The sequence below is a fragment of the Falco biarmicus genome, chromosome 9 (genome assembly GCF_023638135.1).
Source record: "Falco biarmicus isolate bFalBia1 chromosome 9, bFalBia1.pri, whole genome shotgun sequence".
In the NCBI taxonomy this organism is placed as follows: domain Eukaryota; kingdom Metazoa; phylum Chordata; class Aves; order Falconiformes; family Falconidae; genus Falco; species Falco biarmicus.
The window spans coordinates 25,745,910-25,767,895 of NC_079296.1; the positions used below are offsets into that span (position 1 = coordinate 25,745,910).

Genomic DNA, 21,986 nt, shown 5'->3' on the forward strand with positions numbered 1-21,986 from the left:
TTTTTTTTTCCTTTTCTTGGATTTTGTTTATAGTGTAGTAATTTGCTTAGAGAGGGTTAGAGCCCTGTTGGGTTTGATGTCATATGCAATAGACTAAATTCTCCAAAGATTATGCAGCCTAACCAGGAGATGCAGCATCCATGATGTTGATCTGTACTGCTACTGCAGCCTCCCTGGACAAGCAGTTTGGTTTGGGGTGCATGTATGGTTTTGGGGTTTTTTTTTTAAGGAAAGCCAGTAGCAAGGGTGGTAACTTGTGTCAGTTCTAGGTGGTTCATGTTGCTCAGGCTCAAGAAGCTAACTTGTTCCACTGTACTATATAAACTAAACCAAAATGTCTGTATCCCACCTAACTCATTCCTGCTGACAAGACCAATGCTTGTAAATGCCATTTTTTGTTTTTATTCCTCACCCTCCCATCATTTTTTTTTGTTTGTTTGTTTGTTTCCATCCATGTTCCAAACTAGTTTCTAAGCGACGCAAGGCTCACCTGAGACGCCTGGACCGGCGATGGACGCTGGGCGGGATAGTCAACAGGCAGCAGAGTCGAGGTGAATTAATAGCTTCCTATGGCACCAGCCCTTAAGGATGCACCAAAAGCCATGCTGCAGCTTTGACTGTTGTGCACTGGGGTCTGCATCTTCAGCACTCTAGCAGAGAGAGACTGAAGGTCCAGAGTTCACATGTGGATTTTGTACATGACAGCTGAAGGGTGTCTTGGAGCCAGGGTTAGGCACCCCAAGAGCCGGAGGCTAATAACCAAGGATAGCTCTGCAGTCTGAATCCTCATGCTGCTTAGGGTTGCTCACATCTGTTGTGTTTTAACTTTGGACATACTTGTACTCAATCTTTCCTACCTCAAGAAGGACAAGTGATACTTTCAGGCTATTAAAATGAGAAGAGCGCCAAAAAGCCATGGTCAGAGATGTGCATCTTGGAAAAGTACTTGGTGTGGAAAGATGAGAATAATTCCAGTTTCAGTCCCCTCTCTTCCTTGCAGGCAGTGCTTGGTACTAAAGACAGACTTCTTCAGAGCTTTTGGTAGCTTTTGGTGTCAGTCGTAGGTGTTTAAAATACCATCATTAGCAACATTTTGATGGGGTTTTTCTAGCTCTGTTGGTCTGACAGTGAGCATGGCAGGGTAGGAGGGAACACCTTGTGTTTTGAAGCTACATTTGGGTGAAGTCTGAGGAATCTTCCAAACCAAGCATTTCTCCAGTGTATGTGAATTGTCTTTCCCAGAGCAGAGGTACCCCTTTCTATCCCCTTCTCGTGGGATTTTTCAGATATGGTATTCATTGCACTTTAAAAAGGAAGGAGGAGTGAGGAAGCACCGTTTGCATCTCTGCAGCTTTCAGACAACCTTACTGAGAGGATGGAACCAAATACAAGCACAAGAGAAGCTTCCTAGATGAGGAAAAGATGCCATATCCTACTAGGGAGAGAATGTACTTTTAAAGCAGCAAATTTGTCTTCTTGTGGATTTGGCGGCAGTTCTTCGTACACGCTCATGTGTGTCAAACACATACAACTTTTCAGTGACCTTTCACCTTTGCCTGAAAGTATTATTGAGGAAACAATAACAAGAGAGGTGTTCTTTCTCCTGTAGCTTGACCCTGCAGGAACTGAAAGTACCCTTAGAAGACAAGGTCTTGCTTCTCAGCCACCAAATACACCCTGAAGGCACCAAAATACCCCACCCCATAACCACACATGATGACTTGTGTTTGTTTCTGTACCCCAAGAGTTTCGGAGCTACTTATTTTGCATTGTCAAACTCAGCCAGATACTTCCTGGCAATTTAACAGGGAGAATTTCTGGGAATCAGTTTTCTAAACAGTTTGTTTACAATTTAAGCAAATATATCCTTTCATGTTCCTACAATATTGCAAACAAAGCTCCATAAAATTTAAAATGCATGATCGTTCCTTTAGCGTAGTTGACTGGTAAGACTCAAGGACCTAAGTTGCATTCCCAAGTTTTCCCTTTTGCACTCGTGCCCACCATCTGTGTGCATCTTCCCCAGACCTGCCCTCTGCCCAGTATTGCAGTGTCTTTTCCTGGCAGTCTTCCCCACCACAGGCTCCCCTAGTCTCTTCCATCCCAGCCTTTTTCTTGCTCCTTAACAGTTTCTTCCCTATTAGGCCCAAGCAGTGCTGGGGTTTTGAGTGTGTTGGGGGGATATGTGCTTTATCTCAAACTAAATCTTGGCACGTGAACTTGGCACAAACTGTAACATCTCAAGGTTTGGGGCACCCTCCGTCGCTGAGCTGTTCCTATAAGCTCTCTCCAATGCATTTCAGCCACAGCTATGCAGGCTGGCTAAAAATAAACTGCTTAATGTCATCTGGAGTAGTAGGTTAGGGAGCTCTTACAAGAGCAGGCTCACTGGAAGTAAAGAAAGTGATCTGAATACTTGGGGACAGGTTGGAAACAGTGGCTTCATCATCTGGCATAGCTGTAGCCTGTACAGACATCTATGCCTTCCAAACTGCAGTTGTTGAAAGTATGAGTCTCTCTTGGTGTCCAGCCTGCTGTTCTCTAACAGATCACAGTTTATGTGAGGTCAGAAGAGATTCTTTCTCCCTTTCCCTCCCATCCCAGCCCCAAAGACTTCTAACAAGGCCAAATTTGGGTGGGTTTGCACTGAAATGACAGAATACATGAAGTATACATACATACCCCCCCGCCAACCTTCAAGTCCCTGCTCCAAAGCATAGAAGAACTGGAGCTGCTTAAACAGGAGGTTGCCAGAATTTTTCAGCTCGGGCAAAACAGCATCCCCTCCCCCACTTGGCCTCTTCCTTGGAAATAAATTCAATTAAACATTTTGGCTGAAATTCTTCCCACCCAGCGATATTCTGCTTGAGATAATCCCTGCTGTTGGAAGGGTTAGCTCCAAGAGTTCACTGGAGTTTAAAAGCAAGCTGTAAAGGATGCTCCCCTTTATTCTTGGGTACCACTAATGAACATTTTTACTGACCAGGTCTATGATAGACTCACTAAAGTCAGAACCAAAGGAATTAAACATTGTTTCTGAAGGCCAGGATTTTCTAAGAGATATTCTTGGATATTAAAAACACTGGGAAAGCCTGAGTGCAGAAGGAAAGAGTGTTTGCTTCTCTCTTGAAGACTGCCTGATGGAGAAGAATTATCAGGGGAACATATGGCTTATTTATTTCTACCCTTTCCAAAGCCATTTGAAGAGGCTAAGCATCCTGAACTTCAGCTATTTGGGAGCAAATGGGATATTTGGGTCTGTGAATAAGAAACATGAAAGACAAATTATTGATTATCATCATAGTGCTCCCTTTCTAAAGCTGAAAAAAAATCTGCAATGAGAACAGCTGTAGTCCGTTTTTACAAAGAGGAACAGATGACATTTGTTTCTGAACTTCTCTTTAAAATGGTCCGTGGTATGCTCAGATCTAAGAGATTACATTGGTTTATGTTTCTTATGTAGCTGCAGAGCTTGCTTTCTTTAAGTGTTAAATGTTTTTATTTGCAGTACATTTTCTAAACTTTTGTCTGTATATTACAAAACTCAAATAACAGATACAAATTTTGAGGAGAAGCTGAACATTTGTAGTTTTCCTCAGTCCTGACATGTTAGACTTGCAAGCTGCAGTTCATGTTCTCTTGTACGGTGTAAAATGCTAATTCTGCACATGCATTTATTTGGAAATTCCCCTGGAAGGGGATGTAGGCTTGTTTACAGGCTAATTTCATGAGAAGTCATTTGCGCTATTACAGTTTGATTGGGAAAAGCAGGGGGTTTACATGCCAGTTCTGTATCCCAGATATCTGACGTAAGTTACTGGTGCTTTGGGTTTGTGCCAAACACTTCCAAATGGAGGAAAGTACTTCAAAGTTACTCATATCAACAATATAGTGACATATAGGCTGAGTTTCTGCCAGGTAAGCCTATTATTTAAGAGTAGCTGCTAGCACAAGAAATAAGCTATTCAATGAATGAGTTAAAGTTAGAACTTGGAAACTATAGGTCTTCCTACTGCTTACCTAACTTAGTGAGAGAGAGAGCTTGGTGGGGAGAGGTGGACAGGGTGTAGATAGAAGGCAGCTGTGTAACCCAGTGGTCTTGATACTTCATCTCCAACTTGAGCTGGTCTCAATTCTTGAACCCCATCTCCTAGCCCAGGTGGGCTGTTCTGCAGCCAGTTTTCTTAGCCATAGAAAGAGCCCTTGATCAGTACTGGTATGCTCGTGCACTCGTACCCTTTCCTGCATCCCACCAGAGCTGCTCTGCCCTCTTTCACAGCCCCCTCATTACCTACAGGACTTCTCCCTTTGTTTTCTCTCTTTTTTCCCTGCTTGTTCCTGATGCTGATGAAATCTTTTCCACTCACAGTACAGCAGGGCTACTTTGCCATGCTAAACCAAACCAGCACAGATCAGCTTCAGATTTAGTTTGTTCTTTCTTTTTTTTTTTTTTTTTTTTTTTTTCTCCTCCTGTGTGCTCCAAGGAAAGTAGTAAATGTTTATTGCCCCTTGCTGGTTGAAGAAAGAGCATGCGCAATACAGAACTGTTTAGAAGAAATGTCATTATTGTTCTTTTTTATCTGTTGGCATGAGGTTTTCTGTCATTTAAAAAAAAAAAAAGCGAGAGGGAGGGGAGAGAGGAACAAAGGCTGAAGAGCTCCTGTCTACAGATGAACACATTTGATAACTGCGGACAGTTATTTTCTCTGCTGAATATTTAGACAAGTAAAACAAAGTCCATGTTGAATTAATGCTTTGCTTTCTGGAACAGCGAGACTTTTTCCAGAAGCAGGTCTGACAAAGGGGGGGTGGAACGGAGGAGTGGGGGAGGGCAAGCGCAGACTGCTGACTGAGGGGAAAGTATTTTGAAAGAAAATTCTTCTGTGGTTTGGAAGATGTAGGTTTGGGGCTGTTGCATTTTGCTGAGAAATCGCTAATTGGCTAATTTCTAGCCCAGTTCCCCCCATCCCCACCCCTACCGGCATATCAAACAAGGATGGGGTTACAGAAAGCCGGGGGCACATAGAAACACCAGCTGAGCAAAGAAAATTACTCCCTTACTTGGTTGACTCCTGAAGTGCTGCAGATGACTTCCACACTTATTTATGGAGGCAGAAAAGAGCAAAATTATAAAATATAGGTGAAGGAGAGGTATGAAAAACGGGGCGCTTGGAACTTGGAAACAGAAACGTATGAGTGCTGGCCATTTGCCTGGGAGAGATGAGACTGATTCTGCAGGGCTGGAAGCGTGCATGGTATTTTAGCTGCTTAAAGGCGAGGTTCCTGTCCCAGATAGTTTACAGCCTAAACAAAGAGGAAATCTGTGCATCAAAGGAACCTGGGCAAGTGGCAATTTGGCATGCATCTTATTACAGAAAATGTTTTTTCGCAGTGGAAGGTGGTATTTATTTGGTATTTTTAAAAGCTTTTAGAGAAGGGCTAAAACTAAGCTTGTTGGGCAGGGCAGGAAGTCAGGGTAGGCCTATTTTAGAAGGATTTGAGAGTTCCAGGTTATTTGATACCATGGAGGTGGGAGCCTGCTCAGGTTGATGAAGCATCATAAGGAAGGCATGAGACTGAGTGGGAAAAGATGAAAAAATTTAGACAAGTGGGATGTCCAACAAGAGCAGAGCACATGAGAGTGTGTAGTAGCATACTAAAGCAAGGTACACCATGCAGGCTTGAAAATTCAAGATGGGACAACTGAGCTGGGTGTACACTTGGTAGGTGTCTGGCTGAAGTACCAGAGTGTTGTGGTGGCAAGAGTGGTGTGCTGAATGGCTGGGAAAGGGAGCAAAGGAGGTAGGAGGTGGCTGTAGTGGCTGTGCAAAAGTGGCTGAAAGGCCAGGTCTGGGCTCTAGCAGTGAGGAGCAACAGTGACAGAGGATTTTGAAGATGTTGGGGAAAGGAACAAGTTACCTTGGTGACAGACTAGGAGGAATCTGAAATAACCAGTGCCAAGGGAATTGGGAAGATTGAATAAGGAAGATTTGGAAAGCACTACTGAAGCTCTACATTACAACTTGAGCAGTAAAACCATAGGTCTGTTTTCCTTGACCTGACAGTAAGTATAAATGCAGACAGTGAGAGGAGGGATGAAGCTGCCTTCTCAAGACACCTCATAACTTTAATGTATATTATGTTTGTGCACAAGCGTACGTGTAAAATCTGAAATTTTGGTTTGACAGATGGGATTGTAGGAGCCTCACAGGCTGTTGAGTTCAGTGTCTTGCTCTGTCAGACAAATAGGTACAGTTTCTTCTGGAACTGACGGAGCTTCATCTTGGCTGAAGTTTTTCCTGTGGGAGAGGTATCCTAACACGTCACCTGATATGGAAAATGCCATGTCCAATGCCTAAAAATTCTTTAGAGGTTCCCCTTTTACTAGTAGACAGAAATACAGCGCATGAAACAAAAGAAAACCTGTTTGGGTATATGCTGTTTAAAGGGAGTGTGATGGAATGGACCCATCTGATGACTTTTTGATTACAAGCTGCAATCCTACACAAAAGGAAAAACCAGAAAGCACTGTTGTCACAGTCTGCCATTATCCAAAAGTAAATGTCTTTGACATTAAATTTTAGGAGGACTTAACAAGTTAAATGTGGAATCCCTAGTTTTTCTGCAACTAGTATGTTGTATCATAGCTATTGAACAGGCTGGGTGAATACAGAAGAAATATTTCAGTCCCCACTACACTGTGGCTGCAAAGGTGACCTTTTACTGCTTGATAAGCATTGCCAAGGTGCCTGCAGGTCATCTTGCTCTGCTGTAGATCATATGATCGTTTAAGAGCTGTATTATAAATCCTATTTACGCATAAAGTTGCACTTTAATAAACAACATCTTCAAATGTCTGGGAGAAGACATGTGGGCACTCTTAAACTATCCTAGCCTGGTTTTAGATTGTTTCACATGGGTTGCCTTGACTTCGCTTCCAGCAGACTCAGAAATAGGCCCCTTTCCTCAAAATCAAGCGAAGCTGCATTGAAACTGGCCTGGCTTAGTACAGAGAAGAGTTGTATACAGTTTGTGGTGCCACCACTAGAAGAACCATTCTCACCTTCCCTAGCATCTTTCCTTTGCAGATCTGCAATGAATGAAACCAGACTTGGGATCGTACTAACTTCTCCTTGGCCAGGTTGGCTTCAGGTCCATCTCATGGCAGAGTTGCAAACTGTGCTGGGAGAGGTGGCAGGTGCAAGGCAGGATGAAGGAAGGGAAAGGGAGTGGTCTGAGCTACCGCGGCCCTAGGCATGCATTCAAAAACTGTTTGTAAAGCAGCACTTTAATTTAAAGCTACTGTTACTGCGCGTAGGAAAGACCTTGGACTGGCAGAATGCTGTTATGTTCCTGGAGGGACACAAAATGGTTGTTGTTGGTTTGGGGTTTTGGTGCTTTTTTTTTTTCTCTCCTGTTTTTCCTCTTCTAATAGACATGGGAGGGCATTAGGAGTCTGCTGCTTGCGAAGGAGTGACCCGTAAATGGCAAATACCACTGGCTGCCTTGTATCAGGTCTGTAGGAAATACCATGGTTGTGTACATCTGTGCAAACCACATACTAGACATAGCTGTAATGCAGGGCATTGTACAGCTCAAATGCTTTGTCCCGTATATACACACACCTCCCAGTGGCACTGCAGCAACCTGGGCTACACTTGCTGGGGGGAAATTGCAGTTGCTAGAAAAAGGTTTCTCTGTAGTATTATGGACTGTCACAAGGACATGGGAACTGTCTTCTGCTGTTTTTTCCCCAGCGGTCTCTATAATTCAACCCCAAGTCTCTGCTGTTTGTCTTCAGGAGACTTTAGGTAGAACCAGAGTGAAAATAGAAGCCTGCCTTTATTTGGGGAGGAGAAAAGGAGGGAGGCAAAAGATTGATAGAGAAGTGAAGCTTTGGAATAAACTAGCGTACTGAGCCCTGGGCTGCCAGGGTGTCTGGGAGGGCTGGGCAGAGCACAGCTACAAGTGGGTGGTATGAGTCTGGTAGTCCAAACAGTGCAGAAATTCTTGTTGTGAATGTTTTAAATAGTGTCTGTGTCTGGGGAGGAGGGAGAATGACACATACTAATCCTTTCCTTCCAAACTATCCAACTGGGTTGCAGTTGGGTAATGCATGATGTGACAGACTTGTATCGTAGCTTTTTGCCAAACAGGCTGTGCTTCTTCATGCGTGCCTTGTTCAGATTTACTAGTGCAGCTGAATTTCCAATAGAGGTACCTTCTTCAGTTCAGCTGGGGAAGGTACCTTTGAACTGCAAATTAGAAGTGAAGAAAATATAAGTGAAGCTGGCTAATTGAACTATTAGATCTCTGGGTATCGCACGCTAAGAACAGGGGTGTCTTTATGCCATTTTCATCTTGAAAGGGAGAAGGTCTCTCATCCCATTATTTCCAAAGTGCAGCCCTTTAGCAAATGTATGTGCTTTGTAGCATGTAGTAAAGTTTATTCCACCCACTTGACCTCAACGGTGAAGTTGATGTAATGGAAGCTGCAGCTGGGGAATACAAATTATACTTTTGTTTGCATTTTTTTGCTGCTAATTGTTAAGTCAAAACTTAATGAATCAAAATCATGTTTATATTCTCTGTAGATCTGGGCATGCAACTTTGATGGCAGGTCTGGGACCGTTTGCTGGCTTGTGTTTTGTACCATTGCCTGTCACAGTATCTGAATGAAAGCATCATGGTATTTCAGATTTGTTAGTGTAACTTGGAGCGGTGTCTTTCTAATGGCTGATGCTCTGCCGAGTCTCTCATGAAACCATTTATCTGTGTTAAGTCTTCCCAGTAACTTTTTGTGTCAGTCATGAAGTATCAAATATCTTCTCTTAAAGACTTTTGAATAGTAATCTGATATGTTGAATGCTACATCAGTCCTTTTCAGTGACGCATCCGCTGAAAGCTCCACTGCTTCCTTCAGCAAATCTTGGTTTGTACGAAATGTTCACTGGCTAGAGATAATCTTTGACAAACAAGTCAGAATTACACCTTGGTTGCAAGGGGGCCTGTATCTCCAGAATAATGTTTAAGTTACAAACCTCATGTATGTTTGTGGTATCCCCTGCACCACTGAAAGAAACCAAATGTGTGTAATCTTGGCAATGGCTGTAATTTTTGCTGTGAAAGCACTTTGCAAGGGGAAATTGTAATGGTGGCTTCCTGTTTTGACCTGTAGGCTTAAAAATAGAACTGCTAAACAAAAACATTGTAGGACCCTCTTTTCTAAGTGGATTTTTAAGACTTTTGATTGTCTTGTGTCATGGGAGAACTTTTTCTCTGTGTTCCCTTCCTATTTCTGTGCAGCGTCTTTTTGCCCCCCCTTCCTCCATATAGGGAGGAGTCACCTGAAGGACATTGCTCTCAAAGAGCAGTAGTCTTGAGCTGAAATCCACAGGACTGAAGATGTAAGTAGTGGAGGTGCTCATGGAAAGAATAAACCAGTAGCAGTTCAGAAAAGCCTTACCTGTGCATGCCAGTGTCATGGTACTTGGATGGGGCTCCATCCTCCTCAGTAGCTTGGTGTGTCTAGAGTGGGCCGGTGTCTCTGGTCATTCAGAGCCACTGATGGGTGGTATAGAGTGCAGTGTGTGCAAGACAGCAAGGCAAGAGCAGCAACAGGCAAAGCAGTAATCTCAGTACTGGCGGGGGGGGAGGGGGGGGAAGTTAGGTAGCTGCTCAAGAGTAGAATCTTTCCTCAGTAAACCTAAGCAATGGTGAAAACCCAGGAAAGAGGCTGCAGCTCTCCCAGCTGGGGATGTGGCTTCCCCATGCAGCTGGCAGCTCCTGTTTTCAGTGTGCCATCTCAACAGTATGGTCAATCTTTTCTGGCCTGTTTCAGACAGAATGAAAGAAGTTGCAAGCTATCCCTGCTCTTCTGCCTTACCTTGAAACTAACTGGAAGTCCAGTAATCAGTGACTGGGAGGAAGGCAGGCAGGAATGAACAGGTAGAGCAGTCATGTGTGCCCACATAGAATCATTTCGGTTGGAAAAGACCTTTGAGATTATCAAGTCCAACTCTTAACCCAGGACTGACAAGTCCATCACTAAACCATGTCCCTAAGCTCCACATCTGTGTGGTTTTTCAACCCCTCCAGGGATGGAGATTCTACCACCTCCCTGGGAAGCCTGTTCTGGGCCTGCAACTACACATGTTCAAGCACTGGAAGTTGGGTTTGCTGGCTATTGTATTAGCTTGCGTGGATCTGTTGTCCTTTTCCCTGGCAAGCCACCCATCTGTATTTGGAATGGAGAGAGTCGATTTGCATGGGGGAGGAAGGGGTCTAATGTTTAGGAGGTGATTGCATCCTAGTTTGCAAAGGACCCTCACCCAAGCTTTGATTGCCCTTGAATGATCAGACTCAGATGCTGTTGAGGTTGATGAGTGACCACTCAATTCCTCACACACAAGAAGTCCTGCTGGAGCAGGAGCTTGGAAAGCTGTGTTGAAATCTAGGAGTGAGCACCTCACTTATGGCCCCTACCCTGTCTTCAGCAGAGGAAAGGAGTCTCATCCCCAGAGACAGCTCTGCACAGCAACAGGAGCTGAATAGCTGGCTTTAGCTGCAGCAGGGACTGCTGTTTATATGGAGGAAAAATAAGATAAACAGAGAAACTTCTGTTGTAGCTGTAGTGGCAAGGGTGAACTCTGATAGCCTGGGTTATAAAGCGGCTTTGGTGTGGTGGAGAGACAAAGCAGGGCCTTCTTCCAACGCCCAGCAAACACGTGGCTTAGCTCTTTGTTACTGTGAAACATCCCTGGAAGTTTCTGAACCAATGTGTGTCTGGACAGTACAGCTCTGCACACCTGAACTTTCCCTTGGCCCTCTCCTCGCAGGGATGAGATGTAGCTGCCCAGGGATCTTCTGCTGTTCAGTTTAGTGACTGGGGCTCTGCATGCAGTGGAAGCTGGGCACGTAACTCCTTCAGCAGCCGTCAGCTGAAACTGAGGAAAAATGAGTCTGCCTTTACTGTGCAGAGCAGAAACACAGCTAGGGAAAGTTTCCTGTAACTTTGAAGCCAGGTTTCATTAGCAGGATTTCATTCTTCAGGCCCCATCTTGCAGTAGAGTATTTCTGTGGGAAAGGTGTCATATCCTGGTGGTGCTAATTACAAACAAGCTGGAATTCCTTTCCAGTGATAAAACAGTTGAAGCAGCCCTCCTAGGGGAGAGCAGGAGAGAGTATTTTTCTCTTGGAGGCAAAGGTTTTGACAGGGTTTACCCCTTCAGAACGAGAAGGATCCAAATGCGACCCGTCAAGGGAAGTTGCCTTCAGAGATGTAGCTTTGAATTTTCTGCCATCAAATGCTGTGCCAACATTTTTTTTTCTTCTTTCTGAGGTATTATGTCGTACTTTGTCTGAGTAAGTTTTTTGGTTTTTTTTCTTTAAAGTTTCCATGCTTCGCCCAGCAACAAAATGCAGTTGAGCCACAAAACCAAACAGATGGTTGGGTCTGCTGCACTCTTTCCAAAAGACCGTTTGCCTTAAGCTGCTGCAACCTTTTCATAGCTCCTTTGTTCTGCAGTGATCAGGAGCTCTGGATTCACTTAATTTCCTGCCCGTTTCTGTGCACGGACAACCCTCTGTTTGTTCCTGGCCATGCCTTATTGTCACTGCCAGTAGAAAGTGCTAGGAAGTCCAGTTGGGGTGCGCTTTATTGCTTGCTGTCCCTGCCTTTGATCTAGCTACAGAAATTCATGCTGTTACATGCACTGTAGCTTGGGTTCAGGAGAGGGGATTGGTAATGCTTACCATGCCTGCCGCTGCAGAGCAAGGCTGGTAGTTCACATTTCCGATGCCAGTTGTAATTTTTTTTTAAGCTAATGGAGGAAAAGGCTGACCCTGAGCATGACTGAAATGCTGCAGTAAATGACTCCTGGTGGGTGGAGGAAGATGCTGACAAAGTGTTTTCTGCTCTGCTCATTGGTTTGCTCTTAGCAAGTCTGCTCACCTCTGCCTGGCTGGCAAGGGGATAGATGCTGGAGATTAATAGGGATGCTAAGGTTTTGGCTCAAACACCGTGCTTGAAATCTAGCTTGTGCTTTTGAAGTATGTGTCTTAGTTCTGGCCCTCCTTTACCACCGCCACACGTGTATTTCTCTAGAGTGAGGTCTAGCCAAAAGTATGTTTGCAAAGCACTTCACAACCCATGAATGCAAATGCTGTATGGTCTCCTGTCAAATGCAAACCCCTTTTATTCTTTTGTCACTTTTTAAATGCTGTTTCAAGCTTATTGCTGTAAGCCTATGCTGTTTGGGAGGTGCAAGATCAGCATGATGGGCCAGTCCCTCTGAGTTGGGGAGAATCGGTCCCTCTCAGGATGCAGGGCTTGGATTTCAGTAACACAATGCTTTGTGCAGCCTTGTGCGTGTTCAAAGAGCCAACTGGCTGGAGCTCCTGCGGTGACGCTTGGCTGATTTGGCAGCCAGATTGATTCTGTCAAGTTACAGTATGGGAGTTAAGTCCAGCTTCAAATCCTCTCCCTTACCCGCTCAAGGAACTTGGATGGGGGGGCGGGTGGGAAGAAGGGGGGAAGCTCTCTGGGGACTTTGTGTCATTATTGGCATGGAAACACTTTGTGATTATCAGCAGCAGGGTAGTGGCAAGGGGCTGATTATCTCTCATGTCGTCAGCATAAATAATCAGTGGGCCCCTGAGCAGGGCTCCGCCTTTTGTAATGGCTCCACGTAATCACTGCATAACAGTTTAAAAGCAAGCAGAACAGAAAAACAGCTGGACTAATTCTGACCCTAACTGATGTTGCCTTTTCTCCCCTCACTAGAAGAGAAATATGTCACTATCCAGCCATACGCCAGCCAGGGGAAGGATGAGATTGGGTTTGAAAAAGGGGTCACCGTGGAGGTCATCCAAAAGAACCTGGAAGGATGGTGGTACATAAGGTAAAGAAACATGCAGCCAGATTGCTGCAGAACCTGTGACAATGAGCTTTTCTGAGCATTCACTTAATGTTAGCATTTAAATAATTCTGTAGCAGGGCAAGGAAGCCCAAATTGTTCATAATACCTCTTGAAGAAATGTGAAGAAAAGGCTATGACGATATAGTGGTGATTAAAGTAACACTACAGTGTCTGCAAAAGCTGTGGACTATTCCAGCAGGGAAATTCCAGAACTTGTAGATTTATATTTTTTTTTTCCTCCCTTCAAGTTAAAAGCCCATATCAGAGTTAAGATCTGTAAGACCTAACAAGGCTTTCTGTTGTGTGTAATTTTGATGTGTTTCCAGTATAAGAGTTATTCTGTAACATGTTTAAATCTATTTATAGCAATGCTGAAAGGCTGATTGTGTTCTCTTGAGCTGTTTGGGGCAGGTACTGCTATTTTCAGGGATATGAGATCTGTTAGCTGGCTATAGCTCTTTTCCAAACTAATTGGTGGTTTCAACTGTTTTGCCTGATTGCTGCCTGTCCACATTAGATATTCGTAATGTAGAGGGACTGGATTCCAAGGGCAGGCAAAGTTAACATTGTGTATCAAACTTTGTTATGTATTGAAACAGCAGTCATAGAGGAGACTTGTGACTTTAGAATCCCTTTTTTAGGTTCTTGTTGGGACAATGTAGGTTAGATACGTCTCAGTGATACAAGGTGTCAGAATTTCTGAGTACTTCATCAGAGCTTTCTCCATCTAGGTTCACACAGCACTTAGGTTTTAGTGCTCTTTCATAATTCTGCCCTTTGTTTTGCATCTTAAGTGTGAATCTGGAAGTGTTATGACATCCCGTTTCTCTTTAAGCAAGATGTGATACAGCAGGTAGCTTAAAAACGGAGGTTTATCTCTCGGGCAGTGCAAAACATCTCATCTAGTCATCATTTTTCCATTCAGCCTGTAATTATAGTGATTATTTTTTCCGCTTTCCCTCCCCAAGCCATAACTTGCTTTTGTTTGGATTCTGCCTGATTTATCAGCTATGAATGAGGACTGTAAAAATGCTGACTGAAGCAATGTTGTTTTTCTTGATGTCCCTTACTTAGAAAACTGATTCCCCCACCCCCGCCCCATAATGTTCCCATAGAGGGAACAGGCTAATAAAGATAGCAGTGGAGCCAGGAAGGCACTGTAGATAGGAGAAACTAAAAAAATGCCTGGGTTTGGTCAGGTCACATTTTTTTCTCCTTTAATCATTCACAGAAGTGGAATCCAAAGTTGCAGATAGAGGAATCAAGAGCACATAGGTTTTCTGAGGGGAAAAATGTTGCAGGACATCTTTAGTTTATTTTGGTATTCTCCTTCTGAAATGCAGCCTTATTACTACTGTAGGCTCCCCTTTGCCGTATTGTATTGTGCCATAGTTCTACAATAAGTAGTTTCTTTTTTTCCTTTTTCTCACATGCTCCTCTGGGCCGACCTAAAACACATTTTTCTATATAGCAGAGGTGCATTCTGATGAACAGTGACACTTGCTGCAGTGGCTTAAGTGGCTCCTACCTGGTGATCTGCTGGAAAGACAGTGGATAGCCCAGCCCATGGTAGTTGGGGAATGCAGCATGCCCTTGGCTTTTTTTGTAAGAAGCATTCTGGGTTGAGCCACCTGCCTTCTTGTTGAAAGGTGGGTTAGGTGCTCCCCATATATGTGTGACAAGTCTGTTAGGTGTCAGCCATCATCCTCTCTGCTGCTCTGGAGCACTAGAAGCACAGATGCGCTCTTGCTGGAGGATTAAACTGTTGTTTGAAAGAGTTTTGTTTGTTTAGGGTTTTTTCCACGTGCAATAATCTTGGAAATGATGTGGTGAGGCATCCCTGCAAGCTGGTCCTTTGCAGCCTGGGTAGTTGATGTCTCACTTGTGCTGTTTATTAGACTTAAACTGCCCTGATTACTGTTACTTACTACTCAGAAGAGGATTCCTATTCTGCAGAAATACACTTTTCCGAGTATTGAGTGCCTTAGCAGGAACAACTCCTTCTCCTGCAGTGAGTGTGAAGGCAGAGGGGGCAGGAAGAGACTGGAGTTGAATCCTGCTGCCTTGTCTGCTGGGCTGGGTAACAGAGGCTGAACACACACATCAATGTGTAGAAATAAAAACAAATCCAGCAGCTTGCAAATGGAATCCACCTTAAAGACATTAGCTTGTTCCACCTTAAATATGTAATTTCCCCAAATTCCTGGCCATGTGCTGATCCTCATTTCCTGTCCTTCTTTTTCTTATTTTTTTCCTTTTTCTTTTCTTTATTTTTTTTTTCCCCTAGCTTGCTTCCCTCTGGAGTAATTCCAGTGCTCTGGAGCTGGAAAGCAGATGTGACTTTCAGACTCGCAGAGGCACTTCTGACTTTTTTTTAACATTCCTATAGTTTGAATCCATTTTTTCCTTCATGTAATATAAACAGGGAGGCTTTTGGAATCACCGATGAACCGAATCACTGCACCCAGTTCTGCAACTCTCCCAATTCAATGCTGTAGAAACTAGAGGCAATATTAGTGTCATCCTTTATTTCGCCCCGTATGCATTATGACTTTAAAAAAAAATAGTAATTTGTTGAGACTCTGGAGAAGTGAAAGAAAGGCTCTGACCTGGGATCCTTCTTAGCGTTCTGCTGAGTTCAGTGGATCTGCGTGCTTCCTGGTATGTTCATAGTTGGCATTAGTGTCCATTATTTAGATCTTACTTTGTATCAGCTGCTGTCACCTGGAGGTAATCTCATGGGGCCCGAGTGGGTTGCAGGCTGAGTAAGTAGCAATATGCTAAGTAAAGCTGTTGTTATTTGCCTGCATCTTCCTTTTGTGGTTCATTCTGAGCCTCAGCCCATGTCAGTGAAGTGCAGTTAGCGAAATGAGGAGGAATCTAGGATGGGGTTTGGAGTGTCTCCAGTAGGATGTGAATAAAAATGAAGGAAAGATACTTGTGATTTTAACTCTTAGACATGAAATGAAGATCGTCACCAGTTCAGGACTTCTCTGAAGCTGATTAGCAGTTGCCTTAGTTCTTTCACTTACAAAATGGGGAGATCAAGTAGTCTTTTAACGTGATGTTTGCAAAGATATTTGAGATTAAAAAATTCAAGGACTAAGGTGAAAAATGTAAGCCTGTGTTTTTATTTGTGACATTGCACAAATAAACTGGCAGTTATGGTAACTACTGCTCAGCAATAACTTCACATTTAATTTACTAACTCACAGGACGAAATAACCAGCAACGACCTCTCTGCTGAGGGTATGTTGCCCAGTTATTAACTGTCCAGGTATTGCTGCTACTATTTATTTGGAGAAACTATGTGAGATCAGAGGCGTCTGAAGCAGAGGGGTTATATGGGCTGATCCATATACGTACAGTTGGCAGGAGAACTAACGAGCCAGTACAGAACCTGCCTGTGGCTGCCTTTCTGATCTTAAACATGTTAAGTCTCCCACAAACTAAGATGGATATAAACTGTTTTTTCTTGCTGATTTTGCACAATCAAGCTCTGTTGAAAGTAACCTTTGGAACTGGTGTGCTCAGTGCATTGGTCGATGTGTCTTTCTCACACATGAAAATCTTTATATCTCCAGATCATGTAAAGTTATAAACGTCCTTTAAGAAAAACCTCCCTGATGCACAGACGGCAGAAAGCATTGATCAGTAGCTCTGCAGGAGAGTCATCTACTGCAAAAGGGGATGAAGCCAAAGGTCTTCAGGGCTGGAAAATGGCACTGATACATGCCTTGCCACAGTAGGCGACATAGCACATTGAAACCTTTTTTCTTTTCTTTTTTTGGCTTGGTTTAAGGCTGATCAGAAAAGCCTCAAAGGGGACGGGATTGAATAGATCCAAACTGTATCTTGACATAATATCAATGGCTGAATGCTATGTATCTATTGGAAGTCAAACCAAGTCATTACGATTTTGCTACTTCTTGTTAGTCTCCATGCAGCAAACAAAGCTCAAAGCTGTTGGGATGCTTTCCTTTGACACCAGCATCTTTGGAAAAACTTGTTGCTAAACTCTCTGAGCAGGGAAGAACCCATATCTTTGCCTTCATGTGTGACAGAAGACAGGTATGTAGGGGGAAGCAGCATCCCTAGCATCACAGCTGATCTAGATGGAGGGCTGGGAAAAGGCACGATTTTGGACAGAAAGACCCTTGTGGTCATTGCTAGAAGTACAGCAATTGTACTTGCTTTTGTACAGGAGGAGTAATGAAGAAGTCTAGGGAAGCAAACCTATACTGCATTTTCCTGTTCTCCCCATAAAGTCCTAGTGCCACTCTTCAGTGACTGGATGTGGTGAGTGAACCCAGGGTGTGCCCTGGTGCAGAAATCTCACCGTAAACCTCAGACTCCAAGTGTTGGCATGACAAAGTTGCTCATCTGCCAGGAAATGATTTGCTGATATTTCCCGCCCCCTCCCCAGCTCCTTCCTCTGCTGACTAATGAGTCTCCATTTTTATTAAAAAGCCTTAGAGTCCTACTGTTTTAACCTTTGCATTTCCTGCAGATTTCCTGAGCACCAGGATTTTATTGGTGCCTGCTTTCCCACTTACAGTTCAAGTGCCTGCTTTGGGTATCTTGAGAGGTTAGAGAGAAAGGTTTCAGTGACTCAGTCTGTAGCAAGTTAGGGTTTCATTAGGGAAACAGAGTTCATCCACGTGGCCCTCCCAGGAGTCTGATTGTAATCTGAAATCCCTGCTGAGGTGTTAGGAATGGCAGGAGTTAGAAAAACCATCTTCCCAAAAGCCCAGTTGTGGAAGAGTGACTTCAGTTTGGAGTGTAGCATGAGCAGCTCAGGCTGGTGTTCCAGGAACATGTACTGGATTCAGGTGTCTGTTCAGATTTCCCGGTTTATTTCTTCAAATAGCCCCTAGCTTGTTCAGGAAAATGAGTCTCCATCAAAGCCATTTTTCTTTAGTCAATTTTTTTCCCAACCTTGCAGTGCTGAAGGAAGCTGCAGTAGTGTGAGAAGTGTGAGACCCATATTCTTCATAAAAGAAGCTGATCCCAGAAGTCTGGGAGTTGTGGGAGGAGGGACAGTGTTCATTATGACTACAAGGAGGGAGGCTTGCACAAGGGCCTCATAAACTGCAGACGCAGGGGCTCTGTACACCCATATTCTATCCCTTTTCCATTTTGAGTTGCCGCTAGAAAGTATTAAGCCTATCAAAATACGTTACTCACTAGTTTGCCTTATTTCTCTACGGGAGAATACTGAGTTTGCCTGGTACTAAGCATGACATAAAACAAGCTGGTGAAGCCCTTTGCCTTGTGAGTAACTATTTCTTATCCAAAGAGATACCTTCCTTAGGATGATTAGTGGCTTTTAACAGCAGTCCACGGTTCACTCTAGCTCAGCTGACTTTGAGATGTCTAATCAATAGGTAATAAATGGAGATCGCGAAAGCTTATCCGAGAACCACAAATTTTGTTTTACATTATCATCTCTCACTTTTGCCTATTATACCTGAAATGTGTGAAAAGGCTGTGTTTGATGTGGCGATGTTTCCTCTTGCATCTGCAGGTATCTAGGCAAAGAGGGCTGGGCCCCAGCTTCGTACCTGAAGAAAGCTAAAGATGATCTTCCATCTAGGAAAAAAAACTTAACTGGGCCAGTGGAAATCATAGGAAACATCATGGAGATCAGTAACCTGCTGAACAAGAAATCATCCACTGACAAGGAAACTCAAGCAGAAAACGAGACTGCAGAAACCCATATCAGCAAGAAAGAAATCAGTTTGCCCATCCTGTGCAACGACTCTAATGGCAATGCCATGATGACCCCAGACAAGCAGGCTTCCAAACTGGCCCAGGGATCCCCAGCCATAGCAAGGATAGCACCACAAAGAGCTCAAATAAGTAAGGCAGTAAAGTAGTCTGGGTTTCCACTGACTTGCAATCAGTTCTGGTTTTCTACCTTTCAGGGCTGGCGTTGCCTGTCAGCTGAGGTCCCATGTGTCCTGATCTTATAGCTGAGTCCACACAGGCAGATCTTTGCATTCATTGTCTGTAGATCTGCATGGACTCTGGAACTTGGCCCTTCATTAGTAGCGATAAAATATAACTTCACTTTATACAAGGGCTGCCTGGTTCTTCTTTGTCTTACCCAGTATGTGTTTCCTTTTTTCTTTTTCCCATAGAAGATTTTTTGCTTTGGAACACTCTAAAATGTGCCCTCCATCTCCAGTAATGCAGGCGGTGTGTTAAAGTCAAGGAGACCACCTATGTCTTCTTTTGCATTTGTTCTGCTGTTTTCCTGGGGGCAAGTCGCTATAATGTTTTTACTACTTCATCTGCAAATGCAGATGCTAATGCTAGTCTGTGCAAGGAATGGCAAGATACTATGATAGAGGACAGTGTGAGTGTTATTAATTTAGCGGATTATTTTTACTGCTGGGGGGAAAACCAAGTATTAGGCCAATTCTTTGCTGGCCAGTCTCCAGTGGAGCTGGTCAGTTCCAGCAGAAAATACAATCCACTACTTTCTGGCAGTGATTTCCTCTTAAATTTGCTGGCTTAGCTGAGATGAATAGCTAAGTTACCTTGGTATTTCTAATATACCCTCATAGTTTCCTATCTTGTTTCATAGAGATGGCTTAAATATTGCAAATAGTGACTTCTAATACTTTCAAACTGTGTAACAGCAGAGAGCTGCTGAAAAATGTGTTTAGCAGTACTTATAAAGTTAAATAAACTCTCCTTTTTCCCTTTCCTGCTCAGGTTCTCCAAATCTAAGAACAAGGCCGCCCCCACGAAGAGAATCCAGTCTGGTTTGTATTGGTTTATGATATACATTAGCAGTGGGGTAGGTGTGTGGGTGCTTTATGAGACTTTCTACAAGTACAAGGTGTGGGGGACTATCTGAGAGCTCCTTTATTTGCATGCCTGTTCATTTTATTGTTGAAGTATTGAGCAGACCTCTGGACATCCTAATGTTAATCAGGGATTTCATTTTTTCAAAATGTTGCCCCAAATAAGCAGGTATTGAGCGGAAGGGAGAACATCCTAAAGCTGCTGTGTTCTATGCGTGAGCATTAAAACCCATTTGACTGTCTCAGAAGGTTTAAAGTTCCTCTAGATGTCTTTAGCCCAGCCTGCACCTTTCAGCATTCTCTTGTCTTCAACAACTGGGAATGTCTCCCTTCTTTCCATTGCTACCATCTTTGAGGTGGCTTACTTCACTCCCATGTGTGTTTAAAGTGGCTTGGGATCTTGTGGAAGGATTTGTACTACAGGAATGAGATGTCCTATGATTGTTTATCCTCAAAGCTAGAATTCTGGAAGTTTGGATCACTTTGAGATTAGGACTGTCATCTTCAGATAGGAACTACTCAGTAGTTTATTTGCACAAAAGTCATGCTCAGAACCTCTTTATAACAAGGCAATACATAGTGTTTAAGCTTTGCTGTACCCTTCATGAGCAGTATGTGACTTACGATTTTTCTTTGTCACCTGAAGTGCCTCTTAACAAACTAGACAAATAGCGTATTAGTATTTTCTTCCTATTTCTCTTTGCATTATTTTCAATTAGACTTTGTTTTGGCAAGACTACTATGCTTAATCCCATGCTAAAAATAACAATGATAATATATGTGAAACCCTGAACATGTCTGCTGTTTCCAATTATCTTCATTTAATCCAAACCATCCTATTATCTGAAGGCATTTTATTATGCTGCACTTCTGCTGTATTTCAGCATTTATAGTGCAGAAACATCCAATTATAACATTGTTAGACACAGTTCCTAAGGTGCAGTGATACGTTCTCTGTGAAATGCTGCATGCTGTGCGTGATGAAACACGGTTTGTTAGTTACAACAAGGATATCTTAGAAATGGAGGAGCATGTGAGTAAAGCGCGGTATGCCATTTGCCTTTCTCCCATTAACAGCTTAGGATCATTCTGTGTCTTTGGCTGTCCTGTGTCTGTCTGTGGCAGGTCTGACCTGTGTTCCAAGAGATCCTGAAATACCGCAGTGCTTGCATTAGAACCATAAGCAGTGAAGTGCAGAAGCTGTGAGGCTTCACCATCATCTAGTCATTCTGTAGATGAGCAACGTGCTAATCTGAAAAGCTTTCAATATTGAAATTCTTGAAAGGACTCTGGCCCCATTTATCTCCTTAAAAATAATTGTAACAAACTAAAATGTGACAGCTTAATGTAAAGGCACTTTGCTTTTAAAGGAGTCTGGTATGCTGCCAGAATGACTGTAAGGAGCAGTATCCTGCTTCTCATGGAGACTGCCGTTTAAAAGGAAGTTGTGTTGGGCCTGAGTAGAGGTTCTGAGTCTCAGATACAGGGAGGAACTGGAATCTTTTGATCCTGTAGTAAAGTTCTTCCTTTCTCCTGTAGCTGAGCAAAGCTCTTCATAGGGGTCTATGATATTATCTTTGTTTCTTGCTGCAACAGATGCCCATTAGCTCATATCACTGACAATTTCAGATGGTTTGAAAATCCAGCTGCAGATTAAGACCAATAATTCATTAGGAGCACATGCTAAAGTAGCATATTTGATGATGGGCAGAATCTACTGCAGGCCTGTTGCAATGCAGTTCTCTGCAGTTGTGGCAAGCCATCTTTCTGGACAAAATCTCGGCGTAAATGGGCTGTTGTTACTGTGACTGGAATGGCAGCTCACACTTTATGACCCATCAGTAAAATGTTTTACTGTTCAGGTAAAGATTATCACAGTTTTAATAGCTGGTGAAGGCAGGATGAACAGTGCATGTTTTGAAGGGCTTCTCTCTTGTGGCCCATCTCAATCATCAGCTTCTACTCTGGAGACCTGGGAAGTTATCATTAGGAAGGAACACAAGAAGAAGGAAGAGTTTTAGTGAATAAAGGCAAATATTTTTTCATACTGCTGTTCAGCCCACTGTTTCTTTGATTTAATTGAACAAAGCTTCCTATTTGCTGTAGGGTTTTCAGTTGCCCAAACCACCAGAGCCACCCTCTGTGGAAGTGGAATACTACACCATTGCAGAGTTCCAGTCGTGTATCTCTGATGGCATAAGCTTTCGTGGAGGACAAAAAGCAGAGGTGAGCCTTAGCAGTGCAGCTGGGA

The 21,986-nt window shown here is 43.4% G+C and overlaps 1 protein-coding gene across 3 annotated transcripts in view; it reads left to right on the forward strand.

Moving 5' to 3' along the window:
* Positions 1–21,986, forward strand: part of SH3PXD2A (SH3 and PX domains 2A) — a 272,044-nt gene that overhangs the window by 236,212 nt on the left and 13,846 nt on the right. For 2 of the 3 annotated variants that reach the window (XM_056351800.1, XM_056351802.1), the window contains 5 exons: positions 468–551; positions 12,785–12,902; positions 18,448–18,782; positions 19,644–19,693; positions 21,842–21,961. In XM_056351800.1, the coding sequence (XP_056207775.1) occupies positions 468–551; positions 12,785–12,902; positions 18,448–18,782; positions 19,644–19,693; positions 21,842–21,961 (707 nt within the window). The remainder of the gene's footprint in view (positions 1–467; positions 552–12,784; positions 12,903–18,447; positions 18,783–19,643; positions 19,694–21,841; positions 21,962–21,986) is intronic. The other variant, XM_056351801.1, reaches the window with a different exon arrangement.